The sequence below is a fragment of the Equus asinus genome, chromosome 17, assembly GCF_041296235.1.
Source record: "Equus asinus isolate D_3611 breed Donkey chromosome 17, EquAss-T2T_v2, whole genome shotgun sequence".
Taxonomy (NCBI): Eukaryota; Metazoa; Chordata; class Mammalia; order Perissodactyla; family Equidae; genus Equus; species Equus asinus.
In genome coordinates, this window is record NC_091806.1 from 51,260,561 (window position 1) to 51,286,094 (window position 25,534).

General features: G+C 46.0%; 2 protein-coding genes across 2 annotated transcripts; both read left to right on the top strand.

Moving 5' to 3' along the window:
* The first annotated feature begins 6,399 nt into the window (after positions 1-6,399).
* On the top strand, positions 6,400-7,678 carry LOC106826066 (interferon-induced transmembrane protein 1-like). The gene is made up of 2 exons (XM_044750160.2): positions 6,400-6,764; positions 7,344-7,678. The coding sequence occupies exons 1-2, from the start codon at positions 6,576-6,578 to the stop codon at positions 7,527-7,529; spliced, it is 375 nt and encodes a 124-aa protein (XP_044606095.2). The 5' UTR covers positions 6,400-6,575; the 3' UTR covers positions 7,530-7,678.
* A 12,322-nt stretch (positions 7,679-20,000) lies between these two features.
* Positions 20,001-21,323, top strand: LOC106826008 (interferon-induced transmembrane protein 3-like). The gene is made up of 2 exons (XM_014833117.3): positions 20,001-20,425; positions 20,984-21,323. Exons 1-2 carry the CDS (start codon positions 20,177-20,179, stop codon positions 21,137-21,139), a joined length of 405 nt encoding a protein of 134 aa, XP_014688603.2. The 5' UTR covers positions 20,001-20,176; the 3' UTR covers positions 21,140-21,323.
* Positions 21,324-25,534: the final 4,211 nt, after the last annotated feature.

The following is a 25,534-nucleotide window of genomic DNA, read 5'->3' on the forward strand; positions in this document are numbered from 1 at the left end:
AGACACATTTTGGGTTGGCCAATTCTGATCCCACACAATCCCACCTTTGAAACTTTAAGAAGTTTCACAATCCAGAAGCTGGGTCTGTAGATATTTTCATCTCGTTGAACATGTCTCTTAGTCCTAACGACAGGTCATTCTAGTTAAATTCATTTCAGGGGGCAGTGATGCAGGTGGGCTCCCAAAGTTAGTCCTATGCTGTAGAAGCAAGCAATCAGATATTTAACAAGAAGTATTTCTATGGAAACAAAAAGAAAAACAAGGTTAACGTTTGGATCAAATTATCAACCAATTTCTGAGTCTGGAGGACAGTCAGTCAAGAAGATTTCTAGACGTCTGAGTTGAAGCATCTTTTGCAGTTTGAAATGTCTCCGATGATGTCATTGGGAGTTCAGGTATCCTCTGAGTGGCTTACACAGCAAAAGGCATGCTATTGTGGTGATCTCTACAAAGTCAATATCAACTTTGTTTTTCCAGCTTCGGTGTTTGGGTCTTCAGGAACAAGTGTGGTTTTAGTTCTCAATGATTCCAAATGAAAATGATGGAAAAAATTGAAAATGTTACTTTAGAGATTTGTGGCTAACTATTTCAGGAGACTAGAAGAATACAAGATCCAGTCCAGTTTACAGGTAGAAAAGAAATACTCAAAGACAATTAACAGAACTCGAATCTAATATCCACAAAGGTACACTAGAGTTTCTACTGAAACATAATTTTTCTCTCTCAAATCACCATCATTTTTATCAAAGATTGCCAAATTAAGACTAATTGATTTGTAAAATAAGTCTAGTTTCAATAAATTTAGCCCAATTATTTACATAAGTACAGTAAGAATAGCAGTTGATCATAGAGTCTCTTTTAAATCTGCTTTGCTGCAACTTTGTATCAGGAATCTCAGATAGAACTTTATAGACCTCTCAAGGCCAGGAAAACCGAGCCAAGGACTTGTTATCAGACTCTGCTTGCAATACCTATAGATTTGAGTGAATTCCTTTCTTCTGTTGAGGTTCCCCAAAATATCCTGAGGTTCCTTGTGCCTGCCAGAGAAGTGCCCTTCTTTACTCACCTGGTAAGCTTGCCTCAAACCCTGTAAGCAAGGTGCCAGGCCAATATTTCCAGGTGGCTTTATTCCATAAATTCCAATCTTTGTCTCCTTCCTTCCTTCCTTCCTTGCTTCCTTCTTCCCTTCTTTATTTCTTCCTTCCTTCCTTCCTTCCTTCCTTCCTTCCTTCCTTCCTTCCTCCCTCCCTCCCTCCCTCCCTCCCTCCCTCCCTCCCTCCTTCCTTCCTTCCTTCCTTCCTTTCTTTCTTTCTTTCTTTCTTTCTTTCTTTCTTTCTTTCTTTCTTTCTTTCTTTCTTTCTTTCTTTCTTTCTTTCTTTCTTTCTTCATTTCTTTCTTTCTTTCTTTCTTTCTTTCTTTCTTTCTTTCTTTCTTTCTTTCTTTCTTTCTCTCTTCTTTCTTTCTTTCTTTCCTTCTTTTTCTTCCTGCATTCATCCCTCCCTCCCTTCCTTCCTTCTTTCTTCTTTTCTTGGCAAGGAAGATTGACCCTGAGCTAATATCTGTTGCAAATCTTTCCTTTTTGCCTGAGGGAGATGGTTGCTCTCCTTACATTTGTGCTGGTCTTCCTCTATTTTCTGTATGTGGGATGCTACCACAATGTGGATTGGTGAGCAGTGTGTAGGTCCACATCTGGGATCCAAACCCATGAACCCTAGGCTGCCAAAGCAGAGCACATGAACCCAACCACTATGCTACTGACCAGCCCCCAAACTTTGTTTCTTAAAGGTCAGTCATATCAGAGTTCATGACTACGTCTCTCAAATATGACATTCCAGTCAAAGCTTTGGTAATATAACCAATATTTTCAATAGTGTTGTTATAAGTAGAACAGATTCTTATTGAACTTATATCAACACCTATATTGACATTAAAATAAGAAGATTTACACACCAAGAGTTTTCAAATTTTGGAAGGATAAGATAGGGAGAAAAAGATAAATGCTTAAATTCTGCTTATGAAAGTATAATTTACCAAATTGTTATAAGTTATAGTTAGCTTAAGAGGAAAGAGAAAAAGGTATCCTTAAATCTGAAAGAACAAAACATTAAAAATGAGCAATATTTCAAACAAAATGTTATAAGAATTATAATCATCTTCATCACTTTATTTAGTCCCATCTGATAAACTCTTGATTTTCTGTTAGCAATTTCATGTAGTTATCAGTTTTTCTGTTAGATTTTTGTAATTTCTTACCTCATGCAGTTTTGTGATTTGAAAGTTTATCAGAAACTTGTATTCCAGAGTGTCAGAGTCCTTTATATGAATCTCTCTGAAGATGAAATCTATTTGCAAAAGTAGGACTAGAATTATGACTGACAACCAGGACAGATCAGAATTTTAGGAATGTTATATAATGTTTAAACCACTTATATCCATAACATTTACCCACACAATATGGTAGGTCCCTATGAAACAATGCTTAGCTGTCCATTTACCTTGGTGAAAATTAAAGATTTTCAGGCAGAAAATTAAATGGCTGTCCTGTGATTAAAGACCTGATATTTATTATTCATTTATTTATATTTATATTTATTTATTAAAGACTAGAAATTTATTTTTATAAAACATAAAATCTGTGCCCTCCTGGTAGGTTACTCAAAGAAAAATCTTCATAATGTCTTTATCAAGAGCAGACTAAACGTTTAAGAAAATGATCCTTTTAAGTGAGAGAAAAAAGAAATTCTATTTTTGCATCAGCTTACTTTTGATCTTAAAATTCATTCACTTAATCGGATTCATTTTAATCTTAGCCAAGTTGACCATGTACAAAATTCCTTTCTCAGAGTTTTTCTTCCATAAACCTCCTATAACCTTTTTGAACAAACCAAAATATCTTTATTTCTTATAACTTCTTTACTGAAAACATACAGCTTACTTTCCTTGAATACAAAGATATTTCCTCTATTAATTTTAGTAGCTTTAATCACATATATTAATTAGAATTTTTAACCCTTAGAAACTTTAATTTTTGGTGAAAACTAAGAAACAATTATAAAGTGTATTTTACATTTGCATTCTTGACCTGGAAAATTTATAGATAGCTTTTCTAATGTCTAGTGACATCCTACTTCATAGTACCATCTTTTTAATGAAGCACAAGACATGTTTACTAATAGACCCAAATATCTTTTGGTTTCTCTGTAATAAGAAGCCAAAAGTAGACATACCTACATTTAGTAATTAATGTCTAAGATTTTATCTTATTTGGAAATGATCTAGATATTCAATAAATTTTCAATCATTCAATTAAACCTAGCAAAACTTCAAAGTTTCAGGTTACCACAAGGTTGTTAAGTATATACCCCATAATACATAATTATTGTTAAAAAGTTCACCCAAAAGCTTTTATCTTACTTACATCTATTTAGTTTACTTGTGTCCAATAATTATGTTTGGATTCCCTACAAAACCTTCATGAGACATTGGACAAAATCAGCTTATCACTTTAAGTTATTATTTTGCCGGCAAATTTGTAACATGGACATGAGCTTATTTGACTAGTAAACCCAGGCTGCACGTCTGCATCACCTCCAATGTCGATAAGTTTGAAGACGTGTCTATTGTAATCAAACCAACAAATTAAAGCAAGCTTTCACTTACCAAAGATTATGTTATATCACGTTCACTTGAACGACATTTGGGTTAGTTTCCATTATATTTAGAAGTAATTGATGTAAGCTCTTCCTTGAAGCCAATTAAACAGAGCTCTTACTTTTGGCCATAGCATCCAGAGGTAAAACATCACACGTATATAATGTGCATGGACACACGTACACAAAGGCTCCACAGCTACTGTTTTAAATGTTTAACGCAGTGAGTCACACCTTTACAAGTCTACACTAGGGATCTGACAGACACCCTCTTCCCAAGTGTACAGTTCAACCCTGGACCAATTTACCTTGGTGGGCGATGGGCTTTTACTATCTTTATGAGCCTTTAGTTTTTATCTCATGCTGTGTGGGCTCCCTATTGACTTCCCTTTAGTATGTTTCATTAGCCTTGTCTGAAGGGCAGGTTTGTACACTGTCTTACAATCAGACAAGGGAAACAGTCCCCAGTGAGACACAGTGTCGATCCCCACAAAACATCTATAACACAACCACATACAGGAGATATAATCACTTAGTTCCATCGACTCTTATACCCTAATCATAGCTTTTGTCAGGACTTTATCAATAGGTCTTGGCCTTATAATATCGGATAGGGGAAGCTTCCAGCCAGACATTTTCCAAACATGCTCAGGCCAAGTTGATATAACGTCTTTATATGAAATTAGCTGAAACATTGCAACTTTTATAATCTTATCAACCCTTATAGTTTTACATTTTCCTTTTTTTTTATTGAGTTATTGATAGGTTACAATCTTGTGAAATTTCAATTGTACATTAATGTTTGTCAGTCATGTTGTAGGTGTACCACTTCACCCTTTGTGCCCACCCCCCACCCCACCTTTCCCCTGGTATCCACTAAACTGTTCTTGGTCCATAGTTTTAAATTCCTCATATGAGTGGAGTCATACACAGATTATCTTTCTCTTGCTGGCTTATTTCACTTAACATAATTCTCTCAAGGTCCATCCATGTTATTGCAAATGGAATAATTTTGTTCTGTTTTGCAGCTGAGTAGTATTCCATTGTATATATGTACCACATCTTCTTTATCCATTCGTCTGTTGATGGGCACTTAGGTTGCTTCCACGTCTTGGCTATTGTAAACAGTGCTGCAATAAACATTGGGGTGCACAGGACTTTTGGGATTGCTGACTTCAGGCTCTTTGGATAAATACCCAGTAGTGGGATGGCTGGATCGTATGGTAGTTCCATTTTTAGTTTTTTGAGGAATCTCCATACTGTTTTCCATAGTGGCTGCACCAGTTTGCTTTCCCACCAGCAGTGTATGAGGGTTCCTTTTTCTCCGCAACCTCTCCAACATTTGTTGCTATTAGTTTTAGATATTTTTGTCATTCTAACGGGTGTAAGGTGATATCTTAGTGTAGTTTTGATTTGCATTTCCCTGATGATCAGCGATGATGAGCATCTTTTCATGTGCCTATTGGCCATCAGTATATCTTCTTTGGAGAAATGTCTGTTCATGTCTCCAGCCCATTTTTTGATTGGGTTGTTTGATGTTTTGTGATTGAGTTGTGAGAGTTCTTTATATATTAAGGATATTAAGCCTTTGTCAGATATATGACTTGCAAATATTTTTTCCCAGTTAGTGGGTTGTTTTTTTGTTTCAATCCTGTTTTCATTTGCCTTGTACATTTTCCTTTTTTTTTTTAAAGATTTTATTTTGGCCTTTTTCTCCCCAAAGCCCCCCAGTACATAGTTGTATATTCTTCGTTGTGGGTCCTTCTAGTTGTGGTATGTGGGACGCCGACTCAGCGTGGTTCAATGAGCAGTGTCATGTCCCCACCCAGGATTCGAACCAATGACACCCTGGGCCACCTGCAGCCTGTTTCTGGGGCTGCTCCCAACAGAGGAGACAAGGGATTTCTCAGCTGAGTGTCCCTGGCTGTTTGTCTCCGTGGTGGAGGGTACACTCAGGCGTCAGGAAGCTGAGGAGTTGGGCCCGGGAGGTTTCAGTTTCCTGATGTTCTCTGGACGTCAGTTTCTCTGTAAAAGAACCTCGAGGGCCTGTGATGAGCCACAGCTTTAGTGGGAGCCCAGTGCCAGCCCACCGGGGCTTGAACAATGTGTAACTTCTATTTGTTGGTAAAGCCCAGGGAGTCACAGGTTAAAGAGACAGACGTTTACGCATGAGTATAACTAAAGACCCAGGGACCTGGGAATGTGTGCTTTTAGTTTTAACCCCATGCATGCTGGGGTCACTGTAGGGGAACTGATAGCAGGGATGGTATCAAGTAAGAGCGTGCCACAGCAACACCCTGACCCCACCTGCGGCCTGGAGGCAGAAGGAGGAAAGAACAACAGACTTCAGAGAGGAGGCGTGGGACTGCCCAGGTTTGGGCTCTGGGAGTGGGGGCGGAGGGACTCCCTCGGGGCCTGGAGTGTGGAGTCCCAATGAGGGCCTGGTGGGGGCCCTGCCTGGGGACAGTGAGGTTCTGCAGCAGGCTTGGGGCTGGGCTGGGGGAGAGGATGGGTGACTGTCAGGCTGGGGAAACGTCCCCAGGGCCAATCCACAGCCCTAAAGGAAGAGGTGGGTCAGCAGAGACAGGACCTGACCTGACTGCCTGGGACAGGAAGCCCCCCTTAGACCATAGCCCTTCCTCCAACCCTGCCTGAGAGTAACTTGAGACTCAGTCATTTGTTCCACCTTCCTAGTTCCAGCCAATTCACCAATTTACGAAAGACCATGAAATAGAAGCTTCTGAGAAAGCAGAACTACTGAGTTGAGATGTGGAAAGGGGACCCCGAGATGGGGGCTGAGCTACACCAAGGACCATCCTCCTGCATCCGGTCCTCACTGCACAAATGGTCATAGCTCCACATCGTGAGCACACTTTCCGGCCCTTCTTCACTGGCGTGCAGATCAGCGTCCTCATAACATAAGACATGATGTCCGGGGACGAGAAAGGGGTGGTTATGATGGGGGCACCCCAAGGCTCAGCTCCCATGACAACCACCGTGATCAACATCCACAGCGAGCCCCCCATGCGCGACCATGTCATCTGGTCCCTGTTCAACACGCTCTTCATGAACTGGTGCTGCCTGGGCTTCATGGCATTTGCCTTCTCCGTGAAGGTGGGTGCATGCGTGGGGAATTCCCCAGAAAGTGTGTGTCTGCCGGCTAGGTCCCTACCCAGATGGCACCTGGGGTATCAGAGGCCTTGTGTGTGTGTGGGGGGGGGGGTGGTGCGCGCATAGATCACAATGAGGCTGCATGAGGTGCACGGCCATGGCCAGGGTCTGACTTTGTCCCCAGGACTCCAGGGAATTCCCCTACTGATCAAACGAGAAATTGCATCCCTCAGACTCAGGATGGGGCTCCGAGGATCTCTCAGAAGGAACAAAGGGACTCACAGGGAACGCTGCCCCATTGCGGGGCGAGCAGCCAGTGAAGAGGCCAGAGCAGAGGGAGGAGGAGCCTGAGGCCTCCTGGAGAGGCTGAGTCTGTGAGGAAGGAGATGGAGGCCCAGATGGGAGGGCCCACGGGGCACGGTGCTGCTCAGGCTCCAGGGGACGGGACGGGGTGGCCCCCATCTGGGTGAAGAGCAGGTGCAGGCTGCTCTGGGCAGGGACCAGGCAGGGAAGGACCTGAGTCACCTCAGCTGGCTCTCCCAGACCCCCTCCAGGTCCCTCTCACTGTGTCTTCTCCCCCAGTCTAGGGACCGGAAGATGGTGGGCGACGTGACTGGGGCCCAGAGCTATGCGTCCACCGCCAAGTCCCTGAACATCGCTGCCCTGGTCTTGGGCGTGGTTCTGACCATCGTTGTCATCGCTGTTTATGCCAGTACCATTGGTTTCGTTTCCTTCCAGAGTAAGAGTCAACAGAGAGGCTACTCCTAGCTATCCATGGCCCAAGCCCTTCCCCACCTCACACTGCTGGCCCAGCATCCTGGGCTGTTGGCCCTGACCCCTCACCCCACGCCTTTCCACAGCACCATGTACAGACATACCTGTCTACACCTGGATTCAATAAAGTTCACTGGCATGTGATGGTGCAGTGATGTCCCTGGGGGGGCCTGTGGAGAGTCCCCAGCTGCCCCTGAGACGGAGCCACCTCCTCCCTGCCCACCTGCTGTGCTTCTCTGGGGGGTGGGGTATGTCCTCAGCTTTTCTGGGTTTCTGGCCTCCTGCTGGGAGCCACGGCTACATCAGGCTCCTAGGACGGGGGTCCCTCCTTCCCCAATGTCTGCACCCTGATGCAAGAGCACACTGATGCAAGTCCCCACTCCCACCTGCCCTCTCAGCTGGCTGGGAGCAGCTGTGCTGTGTCAATGCGGGCACTCAGACCCTGTGGGAAGTCATGGGTTTTGTATCTGTGGGCGAGGCTGATGGAGCCGCAGCCCTCCCAGCCCACCCTGGGCGATCCAGCTGCTGCTGCATCCTGCTGTTGCCTCGTCCAGCCCACCAGGCTCTGTCCTGGTGTCCTTGCTCCTCTGCAGGTGAGGGGTGGGGTCACCAGTGTCCTCAGGAGGGACAGGGGCCAGCTGGAGAAGTGAGGAGCAGCCATCCTCAGCGTTAAGCCCTTTCTAGTCCTGGCCAACTACCTGAACAAAACCGTGCCCTGACCAGGAGATCTGCTCCCTTACCTGGTTCCACGATGGCCCCTGGATGTGTGGGTACTTGGTGATGCCCCAGGGCAGACCTTGCCCACAACCAGCTGGACAGGTGCAGTGAGGGCTGGGGAGGCCACAGCGCCTCATCCTCCCTGTGCACCGGGACCCCAGCTGTGGCTCCTCCACACCCCTCAGCCACATCCTCTTATCTGACTCCAAAAGCAGTACCCCAGTTGGGGCTGGCCCCGTGGCCGAGTGGTTGGGTTCGCGCGCTCCGCTGCAGGCGGCCCAGTGTTTCGTTGGTTCGAATCCTGGGCGTGGACATGACACTGCTCATCAAACCATGCTGAGGCAGCGTCCCACATGCCACAACTAGAAAGACCCACAACAAAGAATATACAACTATGTACCGGGGAGCTTTGGGGAGAAAAAGGAAAAAATAAAATCTTAAAAAAAAAAAAAAAAAAAAAGCAGTACCCCAGCTCCAGGAGGTAGCTGGCAGGTTGGGGTCCTCGGGGTGGGATGTGAGTGTGCATGAGGCACACCCCCTTTCCCCATCGCCCTCTGTGTGGGAGCAGGAAGGGGGACAGCCAAGGGACGGTAGGGCCTGGGGGAGGAAACACTGCCAGACCCACCCCTCTGGGTCTGAGAGGGACTTACTCTGAGTGGGGAGGGACCTGGGGGGGTCTCCTGCCGACGGACAGCCAAGACCCCACTCAGGCGACCCCGACCCAGGCCCGGCAGACAGGGCCAGTCAGACCTTCCCGCATCTGACAAACCCTCTGTCAGCACGTCCACACCCTGAGCCTCTTGGTCCCACCTCCACCACCTGGCAGCACATCTCCTGTGTCCTCCTCACCTAGTGGGGCCTCACTTTCCCACGTTTCCTGGCGCCTCCTCAGGGCGAGTGCCTCGTCTCCCACTGTCCTGCCTGGGCTTCCATCCCGACTTCCAGGCTAGAGCATGTAATGCTGCCCGGCAGGAGAGCTGGGGACACCCCACTCGCCAGGTGGAGGGTGAGGGCCATCACTCCGTGCAGGAAATGGTGGCCTCCTCTGCCCCAGGACTGATTCTGGGAGACGCCCACAGGGAAGCAGGGCAGTGCCAGTGGAGCCTGGAGGCCAGGGGATCAGTGATCTCCTCCCAGAACGTGAGAGTGGCAGCCACAGGACCTGACCAGCAGAGGGTCCTAGAGACGTTCATAGACTGTGTCCCTGGGGGTGAAATAGAAGGACAGAAAACAGGATGCCCCTCAGCCTCCCCCAGCCGAGGAAGCAAGGATGGCAGACCAGGAAACTGATGCAAGAGCTCAATACAACTTGTTACCCTGGGCCTCTGTGGTGAACTGGTCTTCAGACCTGACCCCACAACTGAATGAGGGTAGAGCCCTCAGGGGGAAGGACGCTGTCACATCACGGCTGTGTGCAAAGGCCCATCCCTCGGGCTGCCCTCAGAGGAGCACATGGCTGGTCCTTGGTGATGGACCCTGAGGAGAAGGGCATCAAGACATGGTAGGAGTGTTGGACTCAGGGCCCAGGTCATCATCTCGACAGGCAAAGCATCATCCTGGCCCCTCTTTCACGTGGGGCACATGGGGGCCAAGGAATCAGAGGCCCCAGGCACAATCAAACTCTCAGGGGGGCCCCTGCCCCCTCGCAGCAGGCATTCCCCACTCCCTGAATGGGAACTGGAGTAGAAATAAATGGTAGTTGGCACATCCTCACATTGGGTCAATCTCCCCTTTCTAAACCAGTCTTACAGCTGGACCTGCCCTTGTGGTTCTTACTATGATTGCAAGAGGCCCTTCAGCAATAAGCCTCAGGAAACATGTGGAAGAAAAAACAGTTTATTACATACAAGTCCTGGAGTGTACAAGGCTCACCCAGGGCCACGCAACCAGGTCATGGGTAGAGAGAGAGAGAGATCCAGTGGGGTCGAGGTTGGGGTCTAGGGTTTCCAGGACTCACTCTTTATGTGTGAATTTAAAACATAAGAGTGGGAATTTAAAGCATAGAAGAGAAGTCAAACAAGCAGCCCAAAGGCTGATTCTCTAAATCAACCAGGATCTCTAAAATAAATGATGACCATGTGGGCCTGGGCGGCATCCTTGGCTCTATCTAGCCGTGTGGCTGGCAAACTGTTCATTCCAGGTAGATTTCCTTGAGCAGATGCCTCAGCAAGCAAAGCTGAAGTCAGGAACTGAGAGGACAAGGGCTCGGAGGCCCATGGCCAGGCCTGAACTGTCATATTAGGAGCTGTGGCCTTTGCCTGGAGACCCAGTTGGGTCAAGGCTCCCAGACCAGCCTCCCGGTGCCCCTGTGGCTCTCACACCACCCAGACATCTGGGTCTCTGGCCCTGGGGCCTCCTCCAGGTTTCCAGGTTCTGATCATTTCAGCCCCTTCCCTCGGTTCCCCTCAAGGGTGTCAGCTGCCTCCTGCAGTTACTACCCCTGGGCTCCCCCTAAACAGGGGCTCCCTGTCACACGTTCCTAGGTCCGAACCTCCCTGTGGAAATACCTGGTGTGGTTCTGTGTTCCTTCTGCACCCACACTGACCCAGAAGGCTCTCCCACCTGCCTGAGCCGACGTTGCACACGTCAATGCAAATAATCCATTATCAATCTATAAATCAAAATTTGGCATAAGGTTGTTAAGAGCCAGGTCTGAGGACTATAGTATGAGACCTTCTGTCCCCAAGGAAGAAGGACAACTAAAGAAATGGGGTGTACAGGGCCGTTATACACCATCTTGGAACAAAGAGCAGCGATCACATGATAGCAAGGTCCCTTTTACAACAGTCACGAGATTGCTTAGCTAGCACAGCAGGTCAGTCAACACAAGGCAAGTGCTACACGTCAGTAATTAATCCTTAGTTCCCAAGAAGAGATGCTTATCCTCAAGGAAATGGCAATATGGGGCGAAGATATAGCCCTACCTTTAAGGACATCGTTCCTGTCTTTGGGGCACTGTGAATGTTTAAAGCAGACGTACAATGTCTGCTCAACAGGCCACATCAGGCCCTTTTGGAAAAACAAGTTCAGGCCAAATTAGTTTTAAACCAAATGGCTCCTTTATATACTCTAATATATCCTTTTGCTTGTCATTTATTCATCATTTCACCCCTTTTGATCTCTAATCGTTCCAAGAAGGCATTGATGATCAAAACATTGTCTTTCGTGCCAGCGTGGTTGCTGCCTGCCCCGGGTCCGTCATGTCTGGCAGTGGTAGGCTTTTATATTATTGATTTGCCCAGTTGTCCACGGTGGGGGGAAATAGTTGGATATCGTGGGCAAGCATAGAGGTATACATATTAATGGAGGAAGCATTTCATAGGCAATATAATTTTTCAAGTAATTTTAGATTGTCACACAAACGTTGCACCTGTGTTTTTACAGGAATCTTAATTCTCACATTGTTTAAAATTATAGAACAGGTACAGTAACAATGATGACCATTCAATATTTGAAAAGAGTCGTTTTTAAAGTGAGTTCTTAGGCATGGTCTTTCTCAGAAAAGGAAATTCATCCAGGCTGGTAAGATCGATCGACCCCCTCAAGTTGCTGAGCACTCTTTGCTCCAGCCTGTATGCCGGTTTCACAACACTGAGTAGAGAAAACAGTGACTGGTTTGAACATTACAAATAATACAAGAATTCTAAGGAGTAACAGAAATAGGAATTGCAATCTGGATTGAAAAAGGGAACCAATACCTGAAAGGGGCCAACCAAATCAAGACTGGGTGTAGACTGTCTATGATAAGAGGTTAGCAAACACTTAATTAAAAAAATTAAAGATAAATGGAAGGACAACATCAAGAATAACTATAATAACTTCAAAGTCACCACAGAAAACAGAAAAAGTTTTGACAATAATAACCTAGATGGGGAAGAGGAAAGAGATGGAAACTACTTAGGCTAGGGGAATGAGAGGGTATCAGAAAATGGACTATCTCATCTATAAGATCTTTTATAAAAACCTCACAGTAACCACTAAACAAAAAATCAGAACAGACACACAAATGATAAATACTGAGAAAACCATCATAGACAACTTCCAAACTGGATTGGCAGTCTGAAATACATGGGCTGAGAAACAAGGGAAATACAGAACAACCAGCAAACAAGAGATAAAATGGCAGTATTAGCTCTCATATATCAATAATCACTCTAAATGTAGATGGATTGAAGTCTCCAATCAAAAGGCTCAGAGTGACAAGATGGATTAAAAAAGAAGACCCAACAATATGCTGCCTCCAGGCAACACATCTCAGCTTTACAGACAAACACAGGCTCAGGGTAAAGAGATGGAAGATGATACTCTATACTAATGGCAAAAACAAGAAAGGAGATGTTACTGTACTTATATCAGAGAAAGTAGACTTCAAGATGAAAAAGGCAATGAGAGTCAAAGAGGCACAGTATATAGTGATAAAAGGGACATTCCACCAAGACGACATAGCACATAAATATATATACACCTAACGCAGGAGCACCAAAGTACATAAAGCAACCATTAATAGGCCGAAAAGGAGATATTAACAGCAGCACAATAATAGAAGGGGACCTTAACATCCCACTCACATCAATGGATAGATCACATGGACAGAAAGTCAACAGGGAACTAGCGGAATTAAGCAGAAAACTAGACCAGATGGACTTCATAGATATATATGGAACATTCCATCCCAAAACAGCAGATTATACATTCTTGTCAAGTGCACGTAGAACGTTCTCAAAGATAGACCATATGGTGGGAAACAAGGCAAGCCTCAATAAACTTAAGAAGATCGAAATCATATCAAGCATCTTTTACGACCGTTATACTGTGAAACTAGAAATCAACTACAAGAACAAAGCTGGGAAAGTGACAAGTATGTGGAGACTAAACAACATGCTACTGAACAACCAACGCATCCTTGAAGAAATTAAAGGGGAAATCAAACAATATCTGGAGACAAATGAAAGTGAAAATACACCATGCCAACTCATATGGGAGGCAGCAAAAGCGGTCCTAAGAGGGAAATTCATAGCAATACAGGCCCACCTTAGCAACAAGAAAAATCTCACATAAGCAATCTTAAACTACACCTAACAGAACTAGAAAAAGCAGAACAAACAGAGCCCAAAGTCAGCATAAGGAAGGAAATAATAAAAATTAGAGCAGAGATAAATGAAATAGAAACCAAACAAATAGTAGAAAGGCTCAATGAAACTAAGAGCCAGTTCTTTGAGAAGATAAACAAAATTGACAAACCTTTAGCCAGACTCACTGAGAAACAAAGAGAGAAGCCTCAAATAAATAAAATTAGAAACGAAAGAGGAGAAATTACAATGGATACCACAGAGATACAAAGGATTATAAGAGAATACTATGGAAAACTATATGCCAGTGATTTGGACAATCTAGAAGAAATGGATAGATTCTTAGACTCTTACAACCTCCCGAAACTGAACCAAGATGAAATAGAGAATCTGAAAAGACCAATTGCAAATAAAGAGATGGATACAGCAATAAAGAAAACCTCCCAAAGCGCAACCACCCAGGACCAGATGGCTTCTCAGCAGACTTCTACCAAACATTCAAAGAAGATTTAATACCTAATCTTCTCAAACCAGTTGATCATAGAGGCTCTTTTAAATCTGCTTTGCTGCAACGTTGTATCAGGAATCTAGAACTTTATAGACCTCTCAAGGCCAGGAAAACCGAGCCAAGGAATTGTTATCAGACTCTGCTTGCAATACCTATAGATTTGAGTGAATTCCTTTCTTCTGTTGAGGTTCCCCAAAGTATCCTGAGGTTCCTTGTGCCTGCCAGAGAAGTGCCCTTCTTTACTCACCTGGTAAGCTTGCCTCAAACCCTGTAAGCAAGGTGCCAGGCCAATATTTCCAGGTGGCTTTATTCCATAAATTCCAATCTTTGTCTCCTTCCTTCCTTCCTTCCTTGCTTCCTTCTTCCCTTCTTTATTTCTTCCTTCCTTCCTTCCTTCCTTCCTTCCTTCCTCCCTCCCTCCCTCCCTCCCTCCCTCCCTCCCTCCCTCCCTTCTTTCTTTCTTTCTTTCTTTCTTTCTTTCTTTCTTTCTTTCTTTCTTTCTTTCTTTCTTTCTCTCTTCTTTCTTTCTTTCTTTCCTTCTTTTTCTTCCTGCATTCATCCATCACTCCCTTCCTTCCTTCTTTCTTTCTTCTTTTCTTGGCAAGGAAGATTGACCCTGAGCTAATATCTGTTGCAAATCTTTCCTTTTTGCCTGAGGGAGATGGTTGCTCTCCTTACATTTGTGCTGGTCTTCCTCTATTTTCTGTATGTGGGATGCTACCACAATGTGGATTGGTGAGCAGTGTGTAGGTCCACATCTGGGATCCAAACCCATGAACCCTAGGCTGCCAAAGCAGAGCACATGAACCCAACCACTATGCTACTGACCAGCCCCCAAACTTTGTTTCTTAAAGGTCAGTCATATCAGAGTTCATGACTACGTCTCTCAAATATGACATTCCAGTCAAAGCTTTGGTAATATAACCAATATTTTCAATAGTGTTGTTATAAGTAGAACAGATTCTTATTGAACTTATATCAACACCTATATTGACATTAAAATAAGAAGATTTACACACCAAGAGTTTTCAAATTTTGGAAGGATAAGATAGGGAGAAAAAGATAAATGCTTAAATTCTGCTTATGAAAGTATAATTTACCAAATTGTTATAAGTTATAGTTAGCTTAAGAGGAAAGAGAAAAAGGTATCCTTAAATCTGAAAGAACAAAACATTAAAAATGAGCAATATTTCAAACAAAATGTTATAAGAATTATAATCATCTTCATCACTTTATTTAGTCCCATCTGATAAACTCTTGATTTTCTGTTAGCAATTTCATGTAGTTATCAGTTTTTCTGTTAGATTTTTGTAATTTCTTACCTCATGCAGTTTTGTGATTTGAAAGTTTATCAGAAACTTGTATTCCAGAGTGTCAGAGTCCTTTATATGAATCTCTCTGAAGATGAAATCTATTTGCAAAAGTAGGACTAGAATTATGACTGACAACCAGGACAGATCAGAATTTTAGGAATGTTATATAATGTTTAAACCACTTATATCCATAACATTTACCCACACAATATGGTAGGTCCCTATGAAACAATGCTTAGCTATCCATTTACCTTGGTGAAAATTAAAGATTTTCAGGCAGAAAATTAAATGGCTGTCCTGTGATTAAAGACCTGATATTTATTATTCATTTATTTATATTTATATTTATTTATTAAAGACTAGAAATTTATTTTTATAAAACATAAAATCTGTGCCCTCCTGGTAGGTTACTCAAAGAAAAATCTTCATAATGTCTTTATCAAGAGCAGACTAAACGTTTAAGAAAATGATCCTTTTAAGTGAGAGAAAAAAGAAATTCTATTTTTGCATCAGCTTACTTTTGATCTTAAAATTCATTCACTTAATCGGATTCATTTTAATCTTAGCCAAGTTGACCATGTACAAAATTCCTTTCTCAGAGTTTTTCTTCCATAAACCTCCTATAACCTTTTTGAACAAACCAAAATATCTTTATTTCTTATAACTTCTTTACTGAAAACATACAGCTTACTTTCCTTGAATACAAAGATATTTCCTCTATTAATTTTAGTAGCTTTAATCACATATATTAATTAGAATTTTTAACCCTTAGAAACTTTAATTTTTGGTGAAAACTAAGAAACAATTATAAAGTGTATTTTACATTTGCATTCTTGACCTGGAAAATTTATAGATAGCTTTTCTAATGTCTAGTGACATCCTACTTCATAGTACCATCTTTTTAATGAAGCACAAGACATGTTTACTAATAGACCCAAATATCTTTTGGTTTCTCTGTAATAAGAAGCCAAAAGTAGACATACCTACATTTAGTAATTAATGTCTAAGATTTTATCTTATTTGGAAATGATCTAGATATTCAATAAATTTTCAATCATTCAATTAAACCTAGCAAAACTTCAAAGTTTCAGGTTACCACAAGGTTGTTAAGTATATACCCCATAATACATAATTATTGTTAAAAAGTTCACCCAAAAGCTTTTATCTTACTTACATCTATTTAGTTTACTTGTGTCCAATAATTATGTTTGGATTCCCTACAAAACCTTCATGAGACATTGGACAAAATCAGCTTATCACTTTAAGTTATTATTTTGCCGGCAAATTTGTAACATGGACATGAGCTTATTTGACTAGTAAACCCAGGCTGCACGTCTGCATCACCTCCAATGTCGATAAGTTTGAAGACGTGTCTATTGTAATCAAACCAACAAATTAAAGCAAGCTTTCACTTACCAAAGATTATGTTATATCACGTTCACTTGAACGACATTTGGGTTAGTTTCCATTATATTTAGAAGTAATTGATGTAAGCTCTTCCTTGAAGCCAATTAAACAGAGCTCTTACTTTTGGCCATAGCATCCAGAGGTAAAACATCACACGTATATAATGTGCATGGACACACGTACACAAAGGCTCCACAGCTACTGTTTTAAATGTTTAACGCAGTGAGTCACACCTTTACAAGTCTACACTAGGGATCTGACAGACACCCTCTTCCCAAGTGTACAGTTCAACCCTGGACCAATTTACCTTGGTGGGCGATGGGCTTTTACTATCTTTATGAGCCTTTAGTTTTTATCTCATGCTGTGTGGGCTCCCTATTGACTTCCCTTTAGTATGTTTCATTAGCCTTGTCTGAAGGGCAGGTTTGTACACTGTCTTACAATCAGACAAGGGAAACAGTCCCCAGTGAGACACAGTGTCGATCCCCACAAAACATCTATAACACAACCACATACAGGAGATATAATCACTTAGTTCCATCGACTCTTATACCCTAATCATAGCTTTTGTCAGGACTTTATCAATAGGTCTTGGCCTTATAATATCGGATAGGGGAAGCTTCCAGCCAGACATTTTCCAAACATGCTCAGGCCAAGTTGATATAACGTCTTTATATGAAATTAGCTGAAACATTGCAACTTTTATAATCTTATCAACACTTATAGTTTTACATTTTCTCAATTTAATTGTAGCTTGAGTCAGGGTCTTAAGGCTGGTCATTTTTGTGTAGTTCCTTTTTAATTTTGTCTTTTCAGAGGTACAAATAGAACAGTTACGACAAGAGCTCTCCAAATTTTTTTCCTATGTAGAAGTTTTTTCCAATTTAAATGATCCATCGTCTGGCTGCAGTGACAAGTAGGATCTTAATAGCAACTCAAACCAATAAGGCTTTTTTATGGCTTACCGTGGATGCATAAGCCGCCCCCAAAAGAGACTACAAAAGCAGCCCTCACAAGATCCAGAAAGTTCACTCCCAAAAATAGTCTAAGAACGCAAAGGCCTTCATTGCACAGACGGTAAGTGCCAGCATCAACAAGAGACGAAGGTTGAGATGGCAAAGATAGCTAATGATGGCAACTGGGACCCCTTATGAGAAACTCCCTGAGAGCTGACACAGCTGGACAAAGAAAGTGCATCTCAGAACCTCAGTCTATAGCACTGCCTGCCAAGCTGCACTCTGGTGCTAGCATCCTCCAGATGGCAGAGACCAGAAAAGTCACAGAGCCAAGCTCTCAAGACACAGAACAGGACAAAAGATAAAACCTCATCTTGTATGCACATTAACAGCTTTAGCTGAGCTTTGGGTCCCTTGCAGCCGGATTCAAACCTAGTTGGGAGGTGCCGTGGGGTTGGGGATTGTGTGTGCTGTACAGAGTACCTACTGCAGAAAGACCGAGGAGGATGTTTGGGGTAGTAATTTGGAACTGCAGAGGGGAGGAGGACAATTTACATGGAGATGGAAATGCAAATGTTTCTTAAGCACGTGTTTGCTGGGCCGTCGATGGACAACGTGACCTGAGAGACAGAACTTTGTTAAAATGGGCTTGCTGGTGCCTTTCTACACCCATCTTACATTTTACCATAGTTGTCTCATGGCATTAGCTCCTTCCTGGAACCAGCTTTTCTATCTTAAATTCTTTTAGGCAGTTAGGGGGAAGGTCAACATTTCTTTCAGAATCTTTTGTTCTTAAAAAAAATCAAGGCAAAGAGACACATTTTGGGGTAGTAAATTCTGATCCCACACACACAGTTGAGGGGACTCCAGGGAAGGGACTGAAATGATCAGACCCTGGAAACCTGGAGCAGGCCCAGGGCAGCAGACTTAGACTTCTGGGTGGTGTGGGAGCCCGGGGCGCGCAGGGAGGCTGGTCTGGGAGCCTTGACCCAACTGGGCCTCCGGGCAAAGGCGACAGCTCCTAACAGGACAGTGCAGGCTTGGCCATCGGCTTCCCACACCCTCGTCCTGTCAGGTAAGGACTGCAGACGATGAGAACACATGGATCCTTCAGTCTTAAAAAGAGCCGTGTCCTGGCTGCTAAGCTGACCTGAGCCTCTCCCTGGGAAGGGGGCACAGGACCGCCAGCCGAGGAGCCATCCTGACAACACTGGAGCTTCATCCTGTAACCACCCCAATGACACCTACATGAAATGATAGGGACCAGAGGGAGGAGGGGGGGTGGGGCTGCACTAGTATGCTGGCCCCGTGCTCTAAAGCTGCTGCCAAATGCCCTGGAGTCATCCTGTCTCCCACCACAGCCGCCTCCTCACATCACGGAGCGCCCAGTGTTCCTGTTCCTGGGGGACCCTGGGGAGAGGGCCGGGAAGGCTCCTTCAGGGCAGGCAACGCTGACTGCTGGGTCCTGATCTGCAACCATGAAATGTAACTGAAAGTTCAGTCTCTTAACCCAATGCCAACCCAAATAACGAGAACACGGTCTTGAGTGAAAAAGGAAAGGCTTTTCTTTCTTTGCCAGGCAGAGGGAGCACAGCAAGGGCCAGTGCCTCAAAAGTTGCTAGCTCCCTGTTAAGAAACGGGTGGGGGTTTTTATTTGGGGTTTTAGGTAGGGGAGGGGGCGGTGGTCTTCTTGGTCAGTATTTCCCATCGGCCTGTGTCTGGGGCTGCTCCCAGCAGAGGATACAAAGGATTTCTCAGCTGAGTGTCCCAGGCTGTTTGTCTCTGTGGTGGAGGGTACACTCTGGCGTCAGGAAGCTGAGGAGTTGGGCCCGGGAGGTTTCAGTTTCCTGATGTTCTCTGACGTCAGTTTCTCTGTAAAAGAAGCTCCGGGCCTGTGATGAGCCACAGCTTTAGTGGGAGCCCAGGGCGAGCCCACCGGGGCTTGAACAATGTGCAACTTCTATTTGTTGGTAAAGCCCAGGGAGTCACAGGTTAAAGAGACAGACATTTACACATGAGTATAACTAAAGACCCAGGGACCTGGGAATGTGTGCTTTTAGTTTTAACCTCATACTTGCTGGGGTCACTTCAGGGGAACTGATAGCAGGGATGGTATCAAGTAAGAGCGTGTCACAGCAACACCCAGACCCCACCTGCGGCCTGGAGGCAGAGGGAGGAAAGAACAACAGACTTCAGAGAGGAGGCGTGGGACTGCCCAGGTGTGGGCTCTGGGGGTGGGGGCGGAGGGAGTCCTTCGGGGCCTGGAGTGTGGAGTCCCAATGAGGGCCTGGTGGGGGCCCTGCCTGGGGACAGTGAGGTTCTGCAGCAGGCTTGGGGCTGGGCTGGGGGAGAGGATGGGTGACTGTCAGGCTGGGGAAACGTCCCCAGGGCCAATCCACAGCCCTAAAGGAGGAGGTGGGTCAGCAGACACAGGACCTGACCTGACTGCCTGGGACAGGAAGCCACCCTTAGATCACAGCCCTTCCTCCAACCCTGCCATAGTGTAATTTGACACTCAGTCATTTGTTCCGCCCTCCTGGTGTCCAGCCAATTCGCAATACCCCAAAGCCAGGAAAAGGAAACTTCAGAGAAACCGAAACTACTGGGGAAAGAGAAGACCCACTGAGCACCATCCAGCTGTCCAGACCACAGCTCGCTCCATCCCGGCACCATGAACCACACTTTCCAGACCTCTGTCAGTGGCGTCCACACTGGTGTCCCCCCAACCTATGAGATGATCAAGGAGGAGCATGAGGTGTCCGTGCTGGGGGCACCCCGGAGCTCAGCTCCCGTGACGACCACCGTGATCAACATCCGCAGTGACACCTCCGTGCCCGACCACATCGTCTGGTCCCTGTTCAATAGCATCTTCATGAACTGGTGCTGCCTGGGCTTCGTGGCTTTTGCCTACTCCGTGAAGGTGGGTGGTGCATGGCGCATCTCCAGAAAGTGTGTCAACCTGCTAGGTTCCCCACCCAGATGGCACCTGGGTTGTGGGGAGGCCTTGTGTCTGTGTGTGTAGATCACAATGGGGCTGCATGAGGTGCACGGCCATGGCCAGGGTCTGACTTTGTCCCCAGGACTCCAGGGAATTCCTCTACTGATCAAACGAGAAATTGCATCCCTCAGACTCAGGATGGGGCTCCGAGGATCTCTCAGAAGGAACAAAGGGACTCACAGGGAACGCTGCCCCATTGCGGGGGCGAGCAGCCAGTGAAGGGGCCAGAGCAGAGGGAGGAGGAGCCTGAGGCCTCCTGGAGAGGCTGAGTCTGTGAGGAAGGAGATGGAGGCCCAGCTGGGAGGGCCCACGGGGCACGGTGCTGCTCAGGCTCCAGGGGACAGGACAGGGTGGCCCCATCTGGGTGAAGGGCAGGTGCAGGCTGCTCTGGGCAGGGACCAGGCAGGGAAGGACCCGAGTCGCCTCACCTGGCTCTCCCAGACCCCCTCCAGGTCCCTCTCACTGTGTCTTCTCCCCCAGTCTAGGGACCGGAAGATGGTGGGCGACGTGACTGGGGCCCAGAGCTATGCGTCCACCGCCAAGTGCCTGAACATCTGGGCCCTGGTCTTGGGCCTCTTTCTGAGCATCGGATTCATCGTGGGGGTTGTCTGCCTGATAATTTTCATGGGACAATAAAGGGCCTGCAGGAGGGCAGAGGCTACTTCTACCTGCCCATTGCCCCGGCCCCGTCCCCACCATAGCCTGCTGGCCCAGCATCCTGGGGCTTTGGCCCTGCCTGCCTGCCCATACCCTTTTATACAGCAGTTTGTGCAGACACACCTGTCTACACCTGGATTCAATAAAGTGCAGTTGCCTGTGACAGTGCTGTGCTATCACCATTCATGATGGCTGCCCTCTGGGGAGGTGGCCCCACTTGTCACAGGGGCCCTCGTTGGGATCACGTGACCCAACTCTGCACTGGTTGCTGGGAGGGAACACTACTGACCCTTCTCCTGCTCTGAGTGAGTCCTTCCGGGGCCCAGAGGGGCGGGTCTGCCAGGGTCCCCTCCTTATCTCCCCCACACCCTGTTATGTGCCCCGAAAATCAGCGTCCTAATGCCAGTAGACTGATGGTGGGCAAAGTCCCCAGGGTGGGCCATGGGAGTGCACCGGGTGCCCCTCTCCCTGAGGGTCCCATGTGCGGGGGCACCAAGGGGGACAGGACCAGGGAAGGTGGGTCCTGGAGGAGGGAACACTGGCAGACAGCCCCTCTGGGCTTGGGAAAGACTCACTCTGAGGGATGAGGGGCTCACGGTGTCCCCTGCCTGAGGATAGCCAGACCCAGGTCAAGTAACCCCAACCCTGGCCCCCATAGACACAGTGGCTGGACCATCCTCCACCCAGGAGCGCATCTGTCCTCACTGCCCTCGGCCCCTCAGGACCAGACCCAGACTGGGCATCTTCAGGAGGCCGGCAGGCCGTCTTCCTCCAAGCTCACTCCAGGCAAAGCGAGAAGAAACACACTCTCCCGAGTGCGGTTTAGAAAAGCCTTCCGGGAACGTGGCTCATCTCTGCGGCCTCGAGCCTGTCCGACCAGCCCACCCACCGGCCCCACCCACACGGCCTGCCCCGCCCCGCCCACAGCATGGCCACGACCCTCAGCCCCGCCCAACCCCAGGTGACACAGGACCTCTTCGGAATCAGAGCTGGCCGTGTGGCTCCGAGGACTAAGGCTGCTCGCTGCGGGGCCCTCACGAGCCCAGCGGTCAGCGGCCAGGACCTTCCAGCTGACCTGCAGTTGCACCTGCCTGGTGCCTCCTGCCCCACCCACAGCTTCTCAAAGGTCATGATCAGGGGCTGTTCGCGGGGTGCACGACAGGGTCACCCCCCAGCAGGAGCCTCATCCCAAGTCACCTAAGCTCAGATGGGGTTAGGCCCGAGGCTGAGCGCCCTTCTTGACGGCTGTCTGACAGGAGAATGTGGGCCCCACCTGTCCTCTAGGGCCGGGGTCGGGGTCATCCCAACTGGGTCCACCTGTCAGTTGGCAGGGGGCGCTGTGCCCCTGCTATCCTCGGAGTGAGTCCTTCCTGGACCCAGAGGGGTGAGTCCGTCAGCATCCCTTCCCCCAGGACCTACCTTCCCTGGGCCCGTCCCTCTTTGTGCTTCTATGCTTGGGACTACTGGGGATAAGGGGTGTCCCTCGTGCACTCCTATGTTCCCCCAGAAGACCCCAACCCACTGGCCACCTCCTGGAGTTAGGGTGCTGCTTTTGGGGGCAGATAACAGGGTGTGGCTGAGGGGTGTGGCTGAGGGGTGTGGAGGATCCACAGCTGGGGTCCCGTTGCACAGGGCGGATGCAGGGCTGTGGCCTCCCCAGCTCCCACTGCACCTGCCCAGCTGGTTGCGGGCAGGGTCTACCCTGGAGCACCCCCAAGTCCTCACACGTCTGGAGGCCATGACAGAACTAGGGAAGGGAGCTGAGTTCCAGGTCAGAGCAGGGATTTCTCCTCCTCCAGGAGAGCAGGGACCACTGGGGCTTTCTCACCGAAGGTGAACTGTGGGCTCCGTGAGTCAGATCTCCTGCAGGCTTCCCACCAGTGGGAGTGTCAACCTTAACAATAAAACAGCCAGTTACTTTACCAGCAAAATGAGTTTATTCAGAAAGAGCCAAAGAATAGGAATTCAGAATATGTGCACTTTCGAAGACCACAGGCAAATCCAACAAAGGAGAGGAACGTTATTTTATAGGGAAATTGAAGGAAATTGGGAGTAGTTACTTTAAATAAAAATCCATTGGAGAAAAGCAGGAGTTCAGGGTGGTGATGGTTTCTCATTGGCTGAGTTGCTGGGGTCATAGATTTCTGTCTGGCATGCGATGGACATTTCTGCATGTAATTGACTGCCCTTCCTGTAATTGACTAAGAATGGGACTGCATGGGACCTCCCCCTTCTGGCCTCCTGACTGTATTTTAAGTGAGGTTTCCCTTTCTTAATTTTCACAAAACAAACTCTGCTTAGTTTCTTCATTAATTAGTACTTTGTCTTGTTACAGCCTTTGTACAGCCTACAGTACAAGCCTTTGTCTTGTTAGTTCTTCGCAAATGTATTGTTTCTTTGTCTAAAAGGTATAAAAGCTGCCTGCTTTGGTTACATCTTTCAGTACCATTTTTCTTATGAGGCCCCAATACATATGAAATTAAATTTGATTTTCTCCAGTTAATGTGTCTCATGTCAATTGAATTTTTAGACCAGCCAGAAGAATCTAGAAGGTGTCAACGTAAAAAGCAAATTTGCCTATTTCATCTCAAAATGAGTTTATTTGGGAATAGCCAAAAGAATTGTAATTCTAGATGTGCATGCTATGGCAAGCTGTAAGCAAATCCAACAAAGGAGAAAGCTGCTTTTATAGGGAAAAAGGGGGAGTAGGGAGGGGCTGTTCTAAAGGAAAGTCCATTCGGGAAAAGTAACAGTTGAGCACAGCAACAGCTCCTCATTGGCTATGCTGCAGCATTTCTTATCCGCTGGGCTGTAGTATTTCCCATTGTAGTATTGTTGGCTGAGCTGCAGCCCTTCCCATTGGCTGGGCTGTAGTGTTTCTCATTGGCTGACATGAGACACATGTCATTTCTCATTGGCTGAGCTGCATGAAGCAGTTGAGAGGATTTGGGACAAACAATAAGCTAACCAGAAAGTGTAGGGGGAAAAGCTAGGGGATGAGGTGTCTATAGGGGGCTTTGAAAAGCTAGAACAATATTCTAAAATGGGCAAAGGACTTGAATGGATATTTCTCTCAAGAAGATATACAAATGGCCAATGAGCACACAAAAATATATTCAACATCATTGGTCACTAAGAAATGCAAATCAAAACCACAGTTAGATTCCACTTCATACCCATAAGGATGGTTGTTACCAAAACAAACAAACAAACAAACAAAACCCTGAAAACAACAAGCGTTGGAGAAGTTGCAGAGAAATAGCAACCCTCATGCACTGCTGGTGGGGATGAAAAATGGTGCAGCTGCCATTAAACACTGAACATAGAGTTACCATGTGACCCAGAAACTCCATTGTAGGTATCTATCAGAAAAGTGAAGACATATGTCCACACAAAAACTTACACACAATGGTTATGGGAGCATTACTCCTGATGGCCAAGTGGTGGAGACAACCCAAATGTCCAACAATGAATAGAGAGAGAAACAAGTCATGATATATACACAGTGGAATACTATTCAACCATAAAAAGGAACAAGGTCCTGACACACACTACAACTTAGATGAAACTCAAAAACTGTGTGCTGAGTGAAAGAAGACAGACACAAAACGTCACGTATTATATGACTCTTTTTATATGATGTATCTGGAACAAGCAATTCCACAGGGACAGAAAGGAGATTAGTGGTTATCAGGAGAGAGGAGGACAGTGGAGTGGAGAGTTATTAATTTATGTGCACAGGGTGTTTTTCTGGGGTGATGAAAAAGTTTTGAAACTAGAGAGAGATGGTGCTTGCACAACACCGTGAATACACTAAATGCCACTGAACTGTACACTTTTGAATGGTTAATTGTATGTTATGTGAATTTCACCTCAATTTAAAAACAGAAAGAAAAAATAAAAGCTCCAACATATTCTTGAGATTCTAGAAGCCAGGCACACGTATAGGGCTATGCTCATGCTCAGGAAACACCTGGCAGAGTCCTGTATGCCCACCTCTGTGCAGGCTGGAAAGGAAAGTTAGAGCACGCTTCTCATCCGCCTGACAACATTGCAGGCACATCGTCTGCACCCCAACATCTTCCCAGAGCCCTTTGGCAAAGACAAAGGACTTACTGGTTTTAGGAGTTTAAGAGATCTCTGTCCAAATATTAGGTCACCACGAATTTCATCAGAGACATGTGTGGTCACATAGGACAAAGTGAACAGGCTTAGATTACTTCAGAGAACAGAACAAACAGTAGTAACAACAACAAAAAGGGGGAAACTGTCGCCCCACCCTACCGGGAAGGGGTGAATTTGGTTTCCCAAGCTGTTATGTTATGTTATCTTAAAAGCCCAGTTTTCAACTAAGAATTATGAGAAATGCAAATA